The following is an 18,600-nucleotide window of genomic DNA, read 5'->3' as shown; positions in this document are numbered from 1 at the left end:
AGATTCAGCGTGAAAATACATCAACATAACAAATTTGGAAATTTTCACTTAGTTTTAAAATTTCTAAAATTTCATAGGCGTAGGAGTAGCTGTGTGGTAAGTAGCTTGTTTACTACCCACATGGTTCCGGGTTCAGTCCCACTGCGTGGCACCTTGGGTAAGTGTCTCCTACTATAGCCTCGGGCCGAGTGGATTTAGTAGACGGAAACTGAAAGAAGCCCGTCATATATATATATATGTGTGTGTATATGTTTGTCTGTCTGTGTTTGTCCGTCCCCATGACCTAGCGGTTCGGCAAAAGCGACCGATAGAATAAGTACTAGGCTTACAAAGAATAAGTCCTGGGGGGTCGATGTGCTCGACTAAAAGCGGTGCTCCAGCATGGCCACAGTCAAATGACTGAAACAAGTAAAAGAGAGTAAAGAGTTATCAGAAAATACCCTCTTTGAGAAGTACGCACCTCTATTACTGAGATTTTGTTTGTAGCGTACTTATTACAGTTTACACCGTCTACTACTACACCAGCACTGCTCAACTCAAATATAATTATCACAGATAGGACCCTAATTAAGTAATTAATGCCTTGAATATATATTCTCATATACGCAACTTTTTATATAAGCACATACATCTCGATACAGTTCTTGGGTGAGTTTTTAAGTTACAATGTTTCTGAATAGTATTCTTTACTTTGCCAGACCACGTGTTTTTATATAGTTTGTAAATAATTGCAGTTATGTCTAAATTTTCTTTTTGCTCAATTGTTTTATCTAAAATACTAAATGAAGCGTAGCTTTTTTTTATATTACGCAGGTGTAATGTAATCATGTAAATTGTGTTGTCATTATATGCGAAAGTAAAGAAATAAAGGAAGTAGTTCCATAGAACTGAATAATGGTCTAAACCAAGCCTAACCAACTCAAATTACATTGCAGACCACTTTATACACCAGGTGAGGTTGGGAAGTGTCTGTGGTTCCGACCTGTGGTTGGTGAGAGTCGAAATATCAGATAGGATATTTCGGTTATGCACACAGAAAAAAAAAAAAAAACCCAACCCTATGAGTACTTAGCGCCTCAGGGGCTGGTCCATATCACACGTTACTTTGAATAGTACGTTGTTAGTATACTCTAGAGCACGCCGGGCGAAATGCTTAGCGGTATTTCGTCTGCCATTACGTTCTGAGTTCAAATTCCGCCGAGGTCGACTTTGCCTTTCATCCTTTCGGGGTCGATTAAAATAAGTACCAGTTTCGGACTGGGGTCGATATAACCGACTTAATCCGTTTGTCCTCTTTGTGTTTAGCTCCTTGTGGGTAGTAAAGAAATAGGTATACATTAGGGCAGGCCTGACCAACTCGAATTACATTGCGGACCACTTTAATCACAGAAAGCTTTTTTGAGGGGTCGCTTGTATGTTTTATGCACTAAAAGTCAAATAATCACTGCTGGCAGAATTGAAAAGATTTTGCTTTCTCATGTTATTATTACAATAATGGATGAATGAATATTGATTCATCACGAAATATTATCGCTGCAAAAACAGTACTCTTTTACTTGTTTCAGTCATGTGACTGCGGCCATGCTGGAGCACCGCCTTTTAATCGAGCAACTCGACCCCATGACTTATTCTTTTGCAAGCCCAGTACTTATTCTATCGGTCTCTTTTGCCGAACCGCTAAGTAACGGAGACATAAACACACCAGCATCGGTTGTCAAGCAATGCTAGGGGGACAAACACATACACACACACACACATATATATATATATATATACGACAGGCTTCTTTCAGTTTCCGTCTACCAAATCCACTCACAAGGCATTGGTCGGCCCAGGGCTATAGCAGAAGACACTTGCCCAAGATGCCACGCAGTAGTGTCTTTCTGTTTTGCTTTTCATTACAGTCTTTAATTTTTGATAAAATTTTTAAAATGTTTGTTTAAATAAATACATTTCAAGAAAGCGGGCTGCGAGATAAAAGTCTGCAGGCTGCATGTGGCCCGCAGGCCTCAGGTTGGCCAGCCCTCATCTAAACCAACTAACAAAACATATAAATGAATGTAGTTAAAGAGAAAACAGTTTATCTGCTTATTTAGTCAGGGGTTTTTTTTTTTCCCCCGATAATTTTTTTTTTTTTTTGAATATAGATAATCTGCAATTTTCATCTGCCAAAATGAATAAATATTTACATAAAGTCTTAAAAGAAAACAGACAACTTCTTGAAACCAATTTAGTCCCTGAGCCTGTGATTGAATGCATGTTGGAGACTTCTGCCCTTACACCTGATGATCAAGAAGAGTTAGAGGTAGGAGTTTTGTTTTTATAATGTTTGTTATTTTTTTAAAACATATTTTTGTCCCGCAATAATTGTACAGGATGGACTCACTTGTTGGTTATATTTATTGATATGCCTATAAGTACACAAATGTACAAAGTTAATGAATGCGTGTGGAAGCACTCCGTCGGTTACGACGACGAGGGTTCCGGTTGATTCGATCAACGGAACAGCCTGCTCGTGAAATTAATGTGTAAGTGGCTGAGCACTTCACAGACACATGTACCCTTAACGCAGTTCTTGGGGATATTCAGCGTGACACAGAGAGTGACAAGGCCGGCCCTTTGAAATACAGGTACAACAGAAACAGGAAGTAAGAGTGAGAGAAAGTTGTGGTGAAAGAGTAGAGCAGGGATCACCACCATCCCCTGCCAGAGCCTCGTGGAGCTTTAGGTGTTTTCACTCAATAAACACTCACAACGCCCGGTCTGGGAATCGAAACCGCGAGTGCTCTGCCCTAACCACTGGGCCATTGCGCCTCCACATGAATGCACTGCTTAGTTAAATCGGTTTTCCATTTCATGGTCAACTGGCCTCCTTCTGCTACAACATAGGCTTCTAACTATACTGAAACATTTTGACCAGGAGTGGCTGTGTGGTAAGTAGCTTGCTAACCAGCCACATGGTTCTGGGTTCAGTCTCACCGCGTGGCATCTTGGGCAAGTGTCTTCTGCTATAGCCCCGGGCCGACCAATGCCTTGTGAGTGGATTTGGTAGACGGAAACTGAAAGAAGCCTGTCGTATGTATTTATATATATATATATGTGTGTGTGTTTGTCCCCCTAGCATTGCTTGACAACCGATGCTGGTGTGTTTACGTCCCCGTCACTTAGTGGTTCGGCAAAAGAGACTGATAGAATAAGTACTGGGCTTACAAAGAATAAGTCCCGGGGTTGATTTGCTCGACTAAAGGCGGTGCTCCAGCATGGCCGCAGTCAAATGACTGAAACAAGTAAAAGAGTATGGTTAATCTTCTGACGATAGACACAATCTTTTAGATAACCTCGCAAAACAAAAGTCTGGGGGTCAGGTGAGCGAACCAGCCACTCCGCAGGCCCTTGCCTCCCAATCCAAAGATTCGGGGAAAATTTTATTCATCCAGTCACAGACAACCAGTGAATAATGTGGGGAAGCACTATCCTGCTGCCACCATAATTCTTCAAAGTCTTTGTTCTTTTAACTTAGGGAGAGCTTGGTTTTGTTAGAGTTTCAGATACGTGACCCCATTTACGTCACCTTCAATAAAGAATGGCCCCATGAGTCCGTTGTAGCTCACACATGCCCACACCATTATACCTTTTTTTTTTTTTTTTGGAAGCACTCCGTCGGTTCCGGCTGATCCGAATCAACGGAACAGCCTGCTCGTGAAATTAACGTGTGAGTGGCTGAGCACTCCACAGACACGTGTACCCTTAACGCAGTTCTCGGGGATATTCAGCGTGACACAGAGAGTGACAAGGCCGGCCCTTTGAAATACAGGTACAACAGAAAGAGGAAGTAAGAGTGAGGGAAAGTTGTGGTGAAAGAGTACAGGAGGGATCACCCCCCCCCCTGCAGGAGCCTCGTGGAACTTTTAGGTTTTTTCGCTCAATAAACACTCACAACGCTCGGTCTGGGAATCGAAACCGCGATCCTATGATCGCAAGTCCGCTGCCCTAACCACTGGGCCATTGCGCCTCCACACCATTATACCAGGACTCTTGTGGTCATACTCAATCATGATTTGAGGATTTTCTTGTCTCCAGTATACACAGTTATGCTGAACAATACTCCCCGAAACATAAAATTTTGACTCATCACCCCTGACATGTTCTTCCAATGTTGGGTCATTGTTCAACTTGTCCAGCCATTCATCTGCAAACTGCAAGCAATGATCTGGATCATTTTCCATGAATCAAATGAGAGATATAGAGATACAGTTTTATATCATGGAGAAGCGACCGAGACCTTTGGAAATATGCTGTACGTGAGAAGACCAGGCAGGACAAGTGAGTCCAGCCCACTTATGCATGCCTTTCCTCCCTTGGACACACAAAGACCTGTTGAGGCAAGCGAAGTCGATATCGAACCTCATCCGACGACAGGCACCCATGCCAACCCCCCTTTGCTTGCGAAGACCTATTGGGGCAAGTGAAATCGGAATCGAAATTGAACCAATCCTATGACTGGCACCCGGCAGATGCCAGGAGCCCTGGACGGGTGGTACATAAAAAGCACTATCCGAATCGTGGCCAATGCCAGCGCCGCCTCGACTGGCTTCCATGCCGGTGGCACGTAAAATGCACCAATCCAACCGTGGCCGTTGCCAGCCTCGCCTGGCACCTGTGCAGGTGGCACGTAAAAGGCACCCACTACACTCACGGAGTGGTTGGCGTTAGGAAGGGCATCCAGCTGTAGAAACATTGCCAGATAAGACTTGAGCCTGGTGCAGCCTTCTGGCTTCCCAGATCCCCGGTCAAACCATCCAACCTATGCTAGCATGGAGAACGGACGATGATGATGATGATGAGAAGCATCTTGAAAAAAGTCTTTGAAATGTTCAGAAGGTCTGATAAATGTCTTAATGATTTGGATTATTGTGGAGAATTGTCTAACTCAGTTCTCAAGCATTATTTTCATTTGTTTGAACAGATTTTGGCCATCCAAAACACTACCTGTTTCATCAAATAACTTATTAATACTAGCAAAAGTCTTTCTAGTAGGTGTCAGTGGCCCATAAGTTGCTTCCATAACTCTGGAGACTTCAATGATGTCTGTTTTAGCAAAGAATAAATGTCTGTTTTAGTAAAGAATAAAAGTATCTCTTCTTAATATTGGGAATATAGAAGATATGAAATAGCTTTCGTTGAACCATTTTGGATGGATAAAATATTTGTCAACCATTGTAGGATTTGAACTCAGGATTAATTACTTCAGTTTAAAGAAAATCGACATAGCATACTCTAAAAAAATTAACACTATAACAACAATTTTGAACATACTAGCTGACCAAAGCTTTGTGAGTGGATTTGATTTGCGGAAACTGAAAGAAGCCCATCGTATTTATATATATGTGTGTGTTTTTTCCCATCACTGCTTGATAACCAGTGTTGGTTTGTTTATATCTCTGTAACTTAACAGTTCAGCGTCCTGGGGTCAATTCATTTGACTAAACAAATTCAAGGCAGTGCCCTAGGATAGCCTCAGACTGGTGACTGAAACAAGTGCCTGGTAAAAGATAAATATCAAAGAGGAAATCTGAGACAGTATGTGAAAGCTGTGGTCCCTACCTTTCTTCATGATTAAACCAATAGAAATAATATTCTCATCTGTTTTAGTCTGTGAATCAAAATATGCAGCAGTCTATGAAAAGCCTTCCAAAATAAATGTAAACTGACTAACCATTTCATCCGTCCTACTTAACCATTTCATTACCAACCCGGCTGAAACCGGCTGTGGCTCTGTAGCACAAATGTCTTGTTTTCATAAGTTTTGAATTAAAATCTTCCACCAAACCTTGGTCACAATTTATGTTCCTAACTCTAGCTTAATGATAATGAAGTTATTTTACCAAATTCTTTGTTATATTTAAAGTAATTGAAAGAAACACAGAGCATCCCAAAATAAATACGGTAACGAAAGGGTTAAGTAATTGTGTTTTTCTCTATTTAGCAAGAGGATGAAAGAAAGACCAAAGTGAAGAAATTATTGAAAATGGTTGAAAAGAAAGGCATCAAATGTTTTGAATCATTTCTGGATGCTTTGGTTCGCACCGACAATACCAACTTAGCAAATGTACTGAAGGAAAGTAGGAAAGTTCCCACAACAGGTAGGTTTACAGGTGGTTGTTTATATTATTTAGATCCTGGTCAACTTTGAATAGGCACACCTGAGAGTTAATTGAGTGACTATGTAAAGATGTTCCCTCTTGTCGTGTATATGTTGTGTGTGTGTGTATGTATGCAGACACACACAGATATTTAAGACTGAGTAAGTCATTAAAGCATCACACAAAATGTTTTGCTATATTTATTTCAGCAACTTGCATTCTAAGTCTAAATCCTACCAAGGTCAACTTTCAACCTTCCAGGGTTGATTCACCCTAGAATACTGAACTAGCAGAAATGTTGAGTCTTGACATAGTAGATCTTGCAGTATTTGTAAATAGCCATGGAATTGCACCTAGAAAGTTACCTTCCGAGGTACAAGTCTGGGCAAGGTTGTTTATGGAAGACCAGCAGTCGCCCATGCATACCAGCTTCCCCTCTTCAAGCCACCGATGTTATCCAAGGGAAAGGCAAAGGCCGATACAGCTTGGCACCAGTGACGTCACAGCTCATTTATTAACGTGCAGGTGGCTGAGCACTCCGCAGACATGTGTACCCTTAACGTAGTTCTCGAGGAGATTCAGAGGTGACACAGAGAGTGACAAGGCTGGCCCTTTGAAATACAGGTACAACAGAAACAGGGAAAAAGAGTGAGAGAAAGTTGTGGTGAAAGAGTACAGCAGGGTTCACCACCACCCCCTGCCGGAGCCTCGTGGAGCTTTAGGTGTTTACACTCAATAAGCACTCACAATGCCCTGTCTGAGAATCGAAACCACGATCCTCCGGCCGCGAGTCTGCTGCCCTAACCACTGAGCCATTGTGCCTCCACATTGATAAAATGCATGCATATATAATTATCATTTTACACCTGTCCATGCTTGCTTGGATTGGACAGTTTGGTAGTAGCTGATTTGCTCCAATGTTCCAGTTTTGGCATGGTTTTGTAGTACTCTATGTAGCTAAAATAATTGAATGATCTTTCTTGCAAGAAGGTTTATAGAGTAACCTCCCTTTACTAAGTTTCTCAGTTCATCTGTGTCATGAGGCGTGATTCTTAATTATTCAATAAGCTTATTGTTTCTCTTGGAAGTTTCTAGAATGTCTAGCGTTCCATTAATTAAAACAGCTTGCTAACTCTGCTCTTCACTTCTTTGTCGATTAGACTTGGAGCCATTTACGCCATTGCTATGTCTGTCTATTTCTCTATATCACCTGACTGAAAGCCACCACTTAGCTGTTATTTCTATATTTCCTATCTCTGAACTTTTTTGTATAGATTAGAGTCCACTTATGCATACCTTTCCTTCTTGGGACACAAAACTCTACTTGTGAAGACCTGTTGATGCAAGTGAAAATCGAAATCGATCTACATCAATGGAAATTGCAGCTGTGATACCAGTGCCGGTGGTACGTAAGAGATCCATCCGAACGTGGCCGTTGCCAGCGCTGCCCCGACTGGCCTCCGTGCCAGTGGCATGTAAAAAGCACCATCCGATCATGGCTGTTTGCTAGCCCCGTCTGGCACCTGTGCCGGTGGCACGTAAAAAGCACCACCCGATCGTGGCTGTTTGCTAGCCTCGTCTGGCACGTAAAAAGCACCATCCGATCGTGGCTGTTTGCTAGCCTCGTCTGGCACGTAAAAAGCACCATCCGATCGTGGCTGTTTGCTAGCCTCGTCTGGCACCTGTGCCGGTGGTACGTAAAAAGCACCATCCGATCGTGGCTGTTTGCTAGCCTTGTCTGGCACGTAAAAAGCACCATCCGATCGTGGCTGTTTGCTAGCCTCGTCTGGCACCTGTGCCGGTGGCACGTAAAAAGCACCATCCGATCGTGGCTGTTTGCTAGCCTCGTCTGGCACCTGTGCCGGTGGCACGTAAAAAGCACCATCCGATCGTGGCTGTTTGCTAGCCTCGTCTGGCACCTGTGCCGGTGGCACGTAAAAAGCACCATCCGATCGTGGCCGTTTGCCAGACTCGTCTGGCACCTGTGCCAGTGGCACATAAAAAGCACCCTCTACACTCACGGAGTGGTTGGCGTTAGGAGAGGCATCCAGCCATAGAAACATTGCCAGATCAGACTGGGCCTGGTGCAGCCTTCTGGCTTCCCAGACCCCAGTTGAACCATCCAACCCATGCTAGCATGGAAAGTGGACGCTAAACGATGATGATGATGATTACTTCATTCAAGTAGCTTCTACATTTTGATTATGTATCATCATCAACCAGTAAATAAAATATATTTTCATATAGTAAATATATAGTTCTAGAATTTATTCTTCATCTCTATATGAACTCCTGTAATAATATACACACAGTCATATCAACACCTGGTACTGAATATATATTCCCACTACAGTTTCTATAACTAGATGCCATCTACATTACAGGGTTTGCTAGGTGCTTTTTTTCTTGGCATTAGCACTAGTGAATTTGTCTTGTAACTTGCGAAACTAAAGGGACTCATGGCTGAGAGGAGAACAGGAGAAAGTTGACTTCAGAGTTTAAACGATGAGAGAGGACAAGCATTATGAGAGGAATACATTTATTGTTGTGCTTTATGTAGAAAAGGAGTGAGTAGAATTTTGATATGGAGTACTTAGTACAAACCTGGCCACACAAAAGGTGCAGTGCAATCAGGCAGTTTAACCCTTTTGTTACCAACCCGCCTGAAACCGGCTCTGACTCTGAGTACAAATGTCTTGTTTTCATAAGTTCTGAATTTAAATCTTCCACCAAACCTTAGTCACAATTTATGTTCCTAACACTAGCTTAATGATAACTCAGTCATTTTACTAAATATTTTGTTATGTTTAAAGTAATTGAAAGAAACACAGAACATCTCAAAATAAATATGGGAATGAAAGGGTTAACAGAGAAAGCAGATGTATGTAGCAGATGCACAAGAGTAATAAACTCTAAGAGTACATGGGAAATAAATGCTTTCAAATGCCTAAGCGGATCCTTAGAAGTAGTAGATAGCATCTGTTATCTAGGTGACCAATTAACAATGGAGGACTGTGTTCTTGAATTACAGTAGCCAGAATAAGAGCAATATACCTTTGTTGGCAGTAAAAGTTTTCTCTCTCTGTAAAAAGTATATTGTACTATGGTTGTGTGCAAATAGCAGTGCTACATGCGAGTGAGATATGGCCCTTGAATGTAGAGGAGCTGCAAAGACTAGAAAAGAACAAAATAAGCATTTCCCACTGGATGTGCAGTGTCAGCGTGTGATGTTTGATGGAGAACAAATGTATTGAGAGGAAAATTGAGCATAAGGAATCAGAAGTAGTGTGCAAGAGAGAAAACTGTTGGTTTGAGTATGTGATGCATATGGACGAGAGACTAGCCTTTATGAATGATCTGCTTTGTGGAGGCACATGGCCTAATGGTTAGAGCAGCGGACTCGCGGTCGAGGGATCGCGGGTTTGAATCTCAGACCGGGTGATGTGTGTGTTTATGAGCGAAACACCTAAGCTCCACACAGCTCCGGCAGAAGGTAATGGTGAACTTCTGCTGACTCTTTCGCCTCAACTTTCTCTCACTCTTTCCTGCTGCATCTTGCACCTCACCTGCGATGGACCAGCGTCCCGTCCAGGTGGGGAACCTATACGCCAAGGAAACCGGGAAACTGGCCCTTATGAGCCAAGCATGGCTCAAGAAGGAACAAACAATGATCTGCTTTCCTTACCTTCTTTTATTTGTTGACCTTTCTTATTTTCACTGCAGTCTTTTGTAGCAAATCACCATTTAATGTCCATTTTCTATGTTAGCATGGGTCGGACTATTCAACAGGAGCCGTCAAACAGAGGATTGTGCCAAGCTCTAATTTCTGCTTTGGTATGGTTTCTATCACTGAATACCCTTCCTAACACCAACCACATTACTGTGTACTGAGTACTTTTTATGTGGTACCAACACCAGTGAAACTACCAAGTAACCTACAAAACTGGGCCTCTCTGTCGAGGGAGGAGGTGTTGGTATTAAGTGATGTGTGGTTAAAATATGATAGAGGGGCAGAAACAGATGTCTTGCTATAAAGGAGATACATGGCTACCACAGTTGGAAAAGAAAGAGAGAGAGAAAACTCGGTGGTGAAGATGAGTCTGGGCATACCCTCAAGTTACAGGGAAGTGAATGTAAGTGGTACTGAAGATTGGACTCAATGATTAAAAAAGAGAAATTAAAATTAAAGCGGAACATTTTCCAATCGAAGTTCGTTGGACACAGTGTGAGATGACTGTTGTTATCGCTAGGCCTAACTCATCGTAAAGTCAATACCACCATGACCGATATCCAATCTACAGTGGAGAAGGTTAGCCACTGGATTTGGTTAAAAAGAGGCGATGGCTAGAAGGATATTGAGCTTTATTTGATAACCAGCTGATCTAGCAAGCAGGGCCTCATATCAGTGGGGGGTGCCAGTGGGCATTGATGCCGTCAAGAGGTAGGTATCGAAACGGCGCGCATTCTCTCCTGATGACCCCATACACTTGCTGGCTTCCAGTATGTGGAGTTTTTGACTGGTAGCACTTGCATGTGCAAGTTGATTGCAAGACATTTTTGTTCTGTAATTGATTTTTCTGTTTTGTTTCTCATTTCAGATTTTGATGATGAAAACAGAAAGTCAGTAAGTTGCTTTATTTAAATATTATTGCTAGGAATGTTTGTGAATATGTATTTTCATCAACATTTCTATTAACATCCCAGTCCTTTTGCCATAGTTTTTCTCTGTTCCAGCTGATGTCATACCAATGAATATTAATGTCATTCATCATCTTTGTAGTAGTGGGGATCTTTTCGGTTTGAATGGCAGTTTTCTCTAGCGGTGTCATATGAAATTGTCACCCATAATTATTACCCTAGTATCGATCTATTACATTTCAATCTATTTTAGGGTTAGGGGTGGGGGGAAGGGTATCTTTTTTTCTTCACAAATGTAAATAAACCCAATCTGTTTCTTAAACGAGGGAAATATTCATACGGCACAGAATGTTGTTTACCTCAATGGACGTCAGTGATTGGTTGAAATTGCAGAAATTGAAGAAGAAAAAAAAACAACAAATATCTTACACACTATAGAATTTTCTCAATAAAGCCAAGAGAAAAAGATGTTTTATAAACACATTCTACCAGTATACGAAGTTTAAAACTTTTTAGTTACCTAGAAATTATGTTAAAAAACTGCCGTTCAAACAGAAAAGATCCAGTAGTGGTAGTATATGTGTAAACAGATCCTTTTAGATGAATCCACATGTTTAAGAGCTTATTTAAGCAAAACCTCCTGAACTGTTGCCTTCAAATAAACTTGCAGCAAGCATGATGAGGGCTAAAGTTTTTCCTTTCTCAGTCTCTGTTCTGAGGTTGATCATCATCATCGTTTAGCGTCCGCTTTCCATGCTAGCATGGGTTGGACGGTTCAACTGGGGTCTGGGAAGCCAGAAGGCTGCACCAGGCCCAGTCTGATCTGGCAATGTTTCTATGGCTGGATGCCCTTCCTAACGCCAACCACTCCGTGAGTGTAGTTGGTGCTTTTTACGTGCCAGACGAGGCTGGCAAACGGCCACGATCGGATGGTGCTTTTTACGTGCCACCGGCACGGAGGCCAGGTAAGGCTGGCAACAGCCACGATCGGATGGTGTTTTTACAGGGCGGCGCTGGCAAAGGCCACGTTCGGACGGTTCTCTTATGTGCCACCGGCACTGGTATCACAGCTACAATTTCCATTGATGTTGATCGATTTAGCTTTTGATTTTGATTTTCACTTGCTTCAAGGGAAAATCACTTTATGAATTTCTCTTGTGGATTGAATATAACTTGCTACCCAATCATTTTACTTTCTTGCTTCAATCCCCTCAGTTTCATTGACTGGAAAATCTCAATGATTCAGCTTATTTTACTATATTATTGCTCAGAATATTTGTGAATATGGATTTTTGCTCCATTCCAACAGATTCCATGCAAATTTCAGTTTAAGGCAGCGAGCTGGCAGAATCGTTAGCACACCAGGCGAAATGCTTAGTGGTATTTCATCTGCCGCTACGTTCTGAGTTCAAATTCCGCAGAGGTTGACTTTGCCTTTCATCCTTTCGGGGTCGATTAAATACTAGTTTGTTTTGTAAGTGGTGTGATACTTTTTGCATGTGGATCTTTAGGTTCTGCTGTTTTTTTTAATCAGTGCATATTTTTGAGTGTATATTGTGTTGTATTTGCTCACATATTGACTCCATTATTGGCTTGCATTCGAGTAATGCAATCCAAGTTAATAATACTATATTAAAACATAACAGCTTAATACCTTTTATTTCTCTTTTTTTTTTTTTTGTACCTCTCCCTTCAATCTTTTTACCTCTTCCTTTGAAGTGTGACACCACAGGTACGTATAAAAACAAACAAAACTAAGTGTATTAATATTATTGATATATGTGTGTGTATATATATATAAAAATATTAGAAAAAAAACCACCTTTTATCAATTCAAAATGAATAATTAAATTACACCATCTAGAAAATTACATATAATAGAAAAGTTAAAATTAAACAATAAAAAGTAAAAATTAAGTAAATTACAAAATTTTAACTTTTCTCTTATATGTAATTTTCTAGATGGTGTAATTTAATTATTCATTTTGAATTGATAAAAGGTGGGTTTTTTCTAATATTTATATATATATATATTATATTGTGTGGAATTTGATTTAGTATTTCTAAATTGAATTCTTTTTCCTTGTAAGTTTGGATTTTATTCCCTCAAATAATAATAATCATATATATATATATATAATATATATATTCAAACACATACACTTTCTGTGATTTTATGTTACAGCTACCACATCTAGAAAGTATTGACTCCCTCAGCCAGACATTTATCTTACACAATGAAGACCACACACTTGGCAATGCATTACGTTATGTTATCATGAAAGAGTAAGTAACGACCAAATCATTTGTTCCTTTATGGTTTATTATAGTTAATGCTTATTCTTTATTCTTCTATCCTTTTATGGGACAGTGGCCATGATGAAGCACTGCCATCAAATGTTTTCATATTTAATTTAATGGCTTAGTACATCTTGGTACAAATGGGCCTAAAACTGACAGAAAAATATATTCTGGGTTCAGTGCCCGTGTCATGGATGTTTACTGTATGGTATGAGACTAGTCATTCCTACCAGTCTACGAGAACAAATCTTACATCTGCTACACACAAGTCAGGTGTCTTCTATTATATCCCTGGGTTGACCAAAGTCTCATGAATGGAATTGGTAGATGGAAATTAAAAGAAGCCTGTCATATATGTGTGTGTGTGTTTTCCTGCACCACCACTTGACAACTAGTGTTGGTTTGTTTTCGTCCCTGTAACATAGCAGTTTGGCATGAGATTGACAGATTAAGTACCAGACTTTAAAAAATAGTACTGGGGTCAAGTCATTCAACTAAACCCTTCAAGGTAGTGCCCCAGCATGGTCACAGTCCAATGACTGAGACAGGTAAAGGTTAAAAGATTCCAATTTATTGGTGGCATATACACACTGACATATAGAAATAAAAAAGGAGCTATGATAATAGTTCAGAGTATATTGTTTTTGTTGTTCCTTCTCGAGCCATACCTGGCTCATAAGGGCTGGTTTCCCAGTTTCTTGGCGTATAGGTTCCCCACCTGGACGGGACGCCGGTCCATCACAGGTGAGCTGCAAGATGCAGGAGGAAAGAGTGAGAGAAAGTTGTGGCGAAAGAGTCAGCAGAAGTTTCGCCATTACCTTCTACCGAAGCCGCATGGAACTTAGGTGTTTCGCTCATAAACACACATATCGTCCGGTCTGAGATTCGAACCTGCGATCCCATGACCGCGAGTCCGCTGCTCTAACCACTAGGCCATGTGCCTCCACAGAGTATATTGGGTAAAATCTTTTGATAGAAAAAAAGTAACAACCATCCACAGGGCTCAAATTGTGCATTAACTGTATACTAGATGACCATATTACGATTACAACAGTGTAATATACTCACACATACATACTTCATCAGTATCATTAGACATCCTTTGATGTCTGCTTTCTATGTGTTGGCTGATGTAAGTTCTGAGTAATGGTATGCTGTAAACTGGAACTGTAACAGATATAAATATTTACTTTAAGATATTGAGATCTTTTACTTTTTCAAAAACTAATTCTGTGTGCATTTGTAAACACTCCACTACCTATAAATATACAAAACATTTACACACACAGTATTGGGCAACCCAAGGTTATGGTAGACAACACCTGTCCAAGTGCCATGGGTTTGAATCCGAAATCATGTAGCAATGAAACTTCTTAACCATGCAGCCATACCTCAGCTGTGCTGTTTTTTTTTTTTTTTAAATATTTCTATTTTCTGTTATCAAATGTGAGATATCTTCGGGCTTTTTTTAATGTAAGTTCATAGATTTGTATATTAAGAGAGTAATTATTATTTAAGCTTAATGTTCTTTCACTATGGCAAGTTCCATAAGGCACCGTTCCATAAAGCTATATGTTCAAAACTTAAACCATTGCAGTGTATCTGTGGGAACAGTCACATGATTCTACCAGCCTGCCATAGGCTACCCAACAATCAGTTCTACCCCTAAAAGTTTGGTGGTTAACCAGATAAAGGACATAGCTAATATGAGGAAATAGACTGAAAAATTCTGTAGCTTGTGAAGATGTTATTAGAAAGTAATAGCTGGCCATCTTAGAATATAAAGTTGACTGTCAGAATGGGAAGGTAAAAAGATGGTGTTAGAGCTACTGTGCATCATCATCATCGTTAAACGTCCGCTTTCTGTGCTAGCATGGGTTGGACGATTTTGACTGAGGGCTGGCGAACCAGATGGTTGCACCAGGCTCCAATCTTTATTTGGCAGAGTTTCTACAGCTGGATGCCCTTCCTAACGCCAACCACTCCGAGAGTGTAATGGGTGCTTTTTACATGCCCCGGCACGGGGGCCAGTCAGGTGGTATTGGCAACGACCTTGCTCGAATCCTTTTACACATGCCAGCGGCACAGGTGCCAGTAAGGCGACTTTGGTAGGAGCCAAAAGTGGGAAAAACTGTTTGATGTGGAAACTGACTGATTTTCAGTAGTTCCTTTTTTTTTTTTTGAAAAAAGAATTGTGCAATCCACATTACCCTTCTTTAACACACAACTTGGATCTCAGGTGCCTTAAGTGGAGTCTACTCTGTTAGAAGGATTGAGATGTTGTGTCTCAGGAGAGATAATATATTGCCAATGAAGGCAGTTGTAAGACATGAGTAGAGGTGGTGTAACTGATGATGCTTTTATGTTTCAGTCCTAGAGTGGAATTTTGTGGATATGGTGTACCTCATCCCTTTGACAAACAGATAAATTTCCGGATACAAAGCAAAGGTATGTTATACTTTTTAATCCTTTTATTTTCCAGTGTTACTCAACTTCACTTTTTCTATTTTCTTCCTTAACGTGATAAACAAAACGTTTTTCTTACTCAGAGGAAGAAAGATAACTATCATGACTCTCATAGGATTCTGAGGCAACTGGGTATATAGCAGAAGGAAGGATAAAGCATAACAAATAAAAAAAGCTGTTGATACTGAAAAGTGTAACCATACATTAATATATTATATCTCCTGAGACACAACATCTCAATCCTTCTAACAGAGTAGACTCCATTTAAGACACCTGAGGCTCAAGTTGTGTCTTCAACAAGGGCAATGGATTGCATAATGTGTTTTTTTATAAAGGAACTGGGGAAAATCAGTCAGTTTTCTAACAGTTTCTTTCATATTTGTGTATTCTTACCCCTACCCTCACAACATTCTGTGTGATACCTACAACCCTTCAAAACCTTTGCTTTACATTAGCTTTTGAAATATTACAGATCTGTGTATAAAAAATAGTTTATTTCTCTAAAAGTAACTGGTTATTTTGTCCCTTGTACACTGTTATTTCTTATATGGAACAAGTTTCCACTTCTTTCCCTCGTGTAAAATATTACTACTATATGTTATTCTATACAAACGTTCAAGTAAGGGCTCTAGAGTATCTGGTGTGAGAACCTAGCCAGACACTCCTGTCACTAATGATTTTCACAACTTTCACTTTCACAACTTCACTTTGACCACTCATTTTACTGAACACTTGGATTAGTTATTAATTATTGAAATACAGAGATTTTATGTCATTTCCCATATTTGATCTATTCTGAATTTAATTAGTGTACAGAAATTATTTTCATGGCAACTCTGAATAGAGATGGTGAATCATCATCTTTGAACAAATAAATATAATATGTATTATATACTCTTTAACTCATTGTACATTCAACACACACACATACACAACAGTTAGATTACTTAGATTTTAGGGTTATAGAACATGTTCATATCATCACAAATGTTTCAAGGTAGACTGGAGTTTAAATAAATTTTAAGTGACTCTAAGTGAAAGTATTTAGACTGCTGCTGTTGGTCACTTCAAATTGTATAATTCTCTTTAGACTGCTGTTGGTCACTTCAAATTGTATAATTCTCTTTAGACTGCTGTTGGTCACTTCAAGTTGTATAATTCTCTTTAGACTGCTGTTGGTCACTTCAAATTGAATAATTCTCTTTGCCATTACAGTGACATCATTTATTTTATTGGTAAATTCAAGTGTTGGAGCAAACAGGATGCTGGCATTCTGCAGGGTGTGATATTTTTGTGACATAGGTTGTCTACATTCGATACAACACATGGAAGGGCAGATAAAATGTTGTCATTTTGTAGTGGGGTATTTTAATTAAAACAGTTTCCACATAGGTTAATAACCAGTTTCGTAGTGTTAGGTTAGATACAAGTTTATGTGGGTAAATTCTTGAGTTATTGAAATAATCCCCACTTCCATTGCTTGGTGCCAATCGGACCTGACTTTGAATAAGTAAAAAATAATCTCAAGAATCAAGTGGCATGTATTTGAGGAATAGTATATGAACTACTCTATGCAAATTATCCTACATGGGTGTGCATAAGCATAATGTATGTAAATAATCAACTACATCTGGAGTGGTTGGCGTTAGGAAGGGCATCCAGCTGTAGAAACATTGCCAGATTAGACTGGAGCCTGGTGCAGCCTTCTGGCTTCCCAGAACCCCGGTCGAACCGTCCAACCCATGCTAGCATGGAGAACGGACGTTAAACGATGATGATGATGATGATGATGATCTGGAGAAAACAATTTTTTTTGTTTAGAAATATAGGTTATATGCAGTTTGTGTATAAACAAATATATATATTATATACATGTGTGGCTGTGTGGTAAGTAGCTTGCTAACCAACCACATGGTTCCGGGTTCAGTCCCACTGCATGGCATCTTGGGCAAGTGTCTTCTTCTATAGCCTCGGGCCGACCAAAGCCTTGTGAGTGGACTTGGTAGACAGAAACTCAAAGAAGTCCGTTGTATATGTGTATGTATATATATATGTGTGAGTGTGTTTGTGTGTCTGTGTTTGTCCCCCTAGCATTGCTTGACAACGATGCTGGTGTGTTTATGTCCCTGTAACTTAGCGGTTCGGCAAAAGAGACCGATAGAATAAGTACTGGGGTCGATTTGCTCGACTAAAGGCGGTGCTCCAGCATGGCCGCAGTCAAATGACTGAAACAAGTAAAAGAGTAAAGAGTGTGTGTATGTGTGTAGCAAAATACAGTCTTATTTATTTTAATTTTCTTTTCTGTCTTTGTCTTTAGTTATTCCTGCTGTGGAAGTTTTAGTTGATGGACTTAACAATTTAGATGCTTTATGTAAAATTGTTCTGGATGAATTTGAGGTAAGTAAACCAGTTTTAATCAAGAAAAATGAACAACTATTAAGAGTAGGATACTTTGCTGTTTAACTTAAATCTTTCTCAGACATAGTGTCCCAGCATGACCTCAGGCTTAACCAGTGAAAGAAAAGTCCACCATGGGTGTGTGTGTTTGTGTATTATATATATATATATATATATATATCACCATGACCGACCAGGCTATCAGATGTTGCTACATATCGCTGGTCACAATGCGCTTTGCATTGTTTTAGCCTTCAAATGACGCCACCCCGCTGGCTAAGTGAGCAGGCCAACGGAAGAAAGGGTGAGAGAAAGTTGTGGCGAAAGTGTGTGGCAGGGATCGCCACCACCCCCCGCCGGAGCCTCGTGGAGCTTAGGTGTTTTCGCTCAATAAACACTCACAACGCCCGGTCTGGGAATCGAGACCACGATCCTACAACCGCAAGTCCAATGCCCTAACCACTGGGCCATTGCGCATCCACATATATATATATATTTATATAATAATATATATATATATATATATATATATATATATAAATATATAATATATATATAAATATAATATATATATTTATATATATTATATATATATATATATTTATATATATTTTATATTTTTATATATTTAATATATATATATATTTATATATAT

At 39.9% G+C, this 18,600-nt stretch overlaps 1 protein-coding gene across 1 annotated transcript in view; it reads left to right on the top strand.

The window, feature by feature from the left end:
- Positions 1–440: 440 nt before the first annotated feature.
- LOC115209784 (DNA-directed RNA polymerases I and III subunit RPAC2) overlaps positions 441–18,600 on the top strand; it is a 23,685-nt gene continuing 5,525 nt past the window's right edge. Inside the window, exons 1-7 of the mRNA XM_029778308.2 lie at positions 441–648; positions 2,148–2,305; positions 5,987–6,143; positions 10,742–10,767; positions 12,967–13,067; positions 15,454–15,530; positions 17,866–17,945. Coding sequence (XP_029634168.1) covers positions 2,174–2,305; positions 5,987–6,143; positions 10,742–10,767; positions 12,967–13,067; positions 15,454–15,530; positions 17,866–17,945 — 573 coding nt within the window. The 5' untranslated portion in view covers positions 441–648; positions 2,148–2,173. The remainder of the gene's footprint in view (positions 649–2,147; positions 2,306–5,986; positions 6,144–10,741; positions 10,768–12,966; positions 13,068–15,453; positions 15,531–17,865; positions 17,946–18,600) is intronic.

This window comes from Octopus sinensis, linkage group LG3 (assembly GCF_006345805.1).
Source record: "Octopus sinensis linkage group LG3, ASM634580v1, whole genome shotgun sequence".
Taxonomy (NCBI): Eukaryota; Metazoa; Mollusca; class Cephalopoda; order Octopoda; family Octopodidae; genus Octopus; species Octopus sinensis.
Note: the sequence above shows the minus strand (reverse complement) of the source record. Positions and strands in the feature narration are given on the sequence as shown.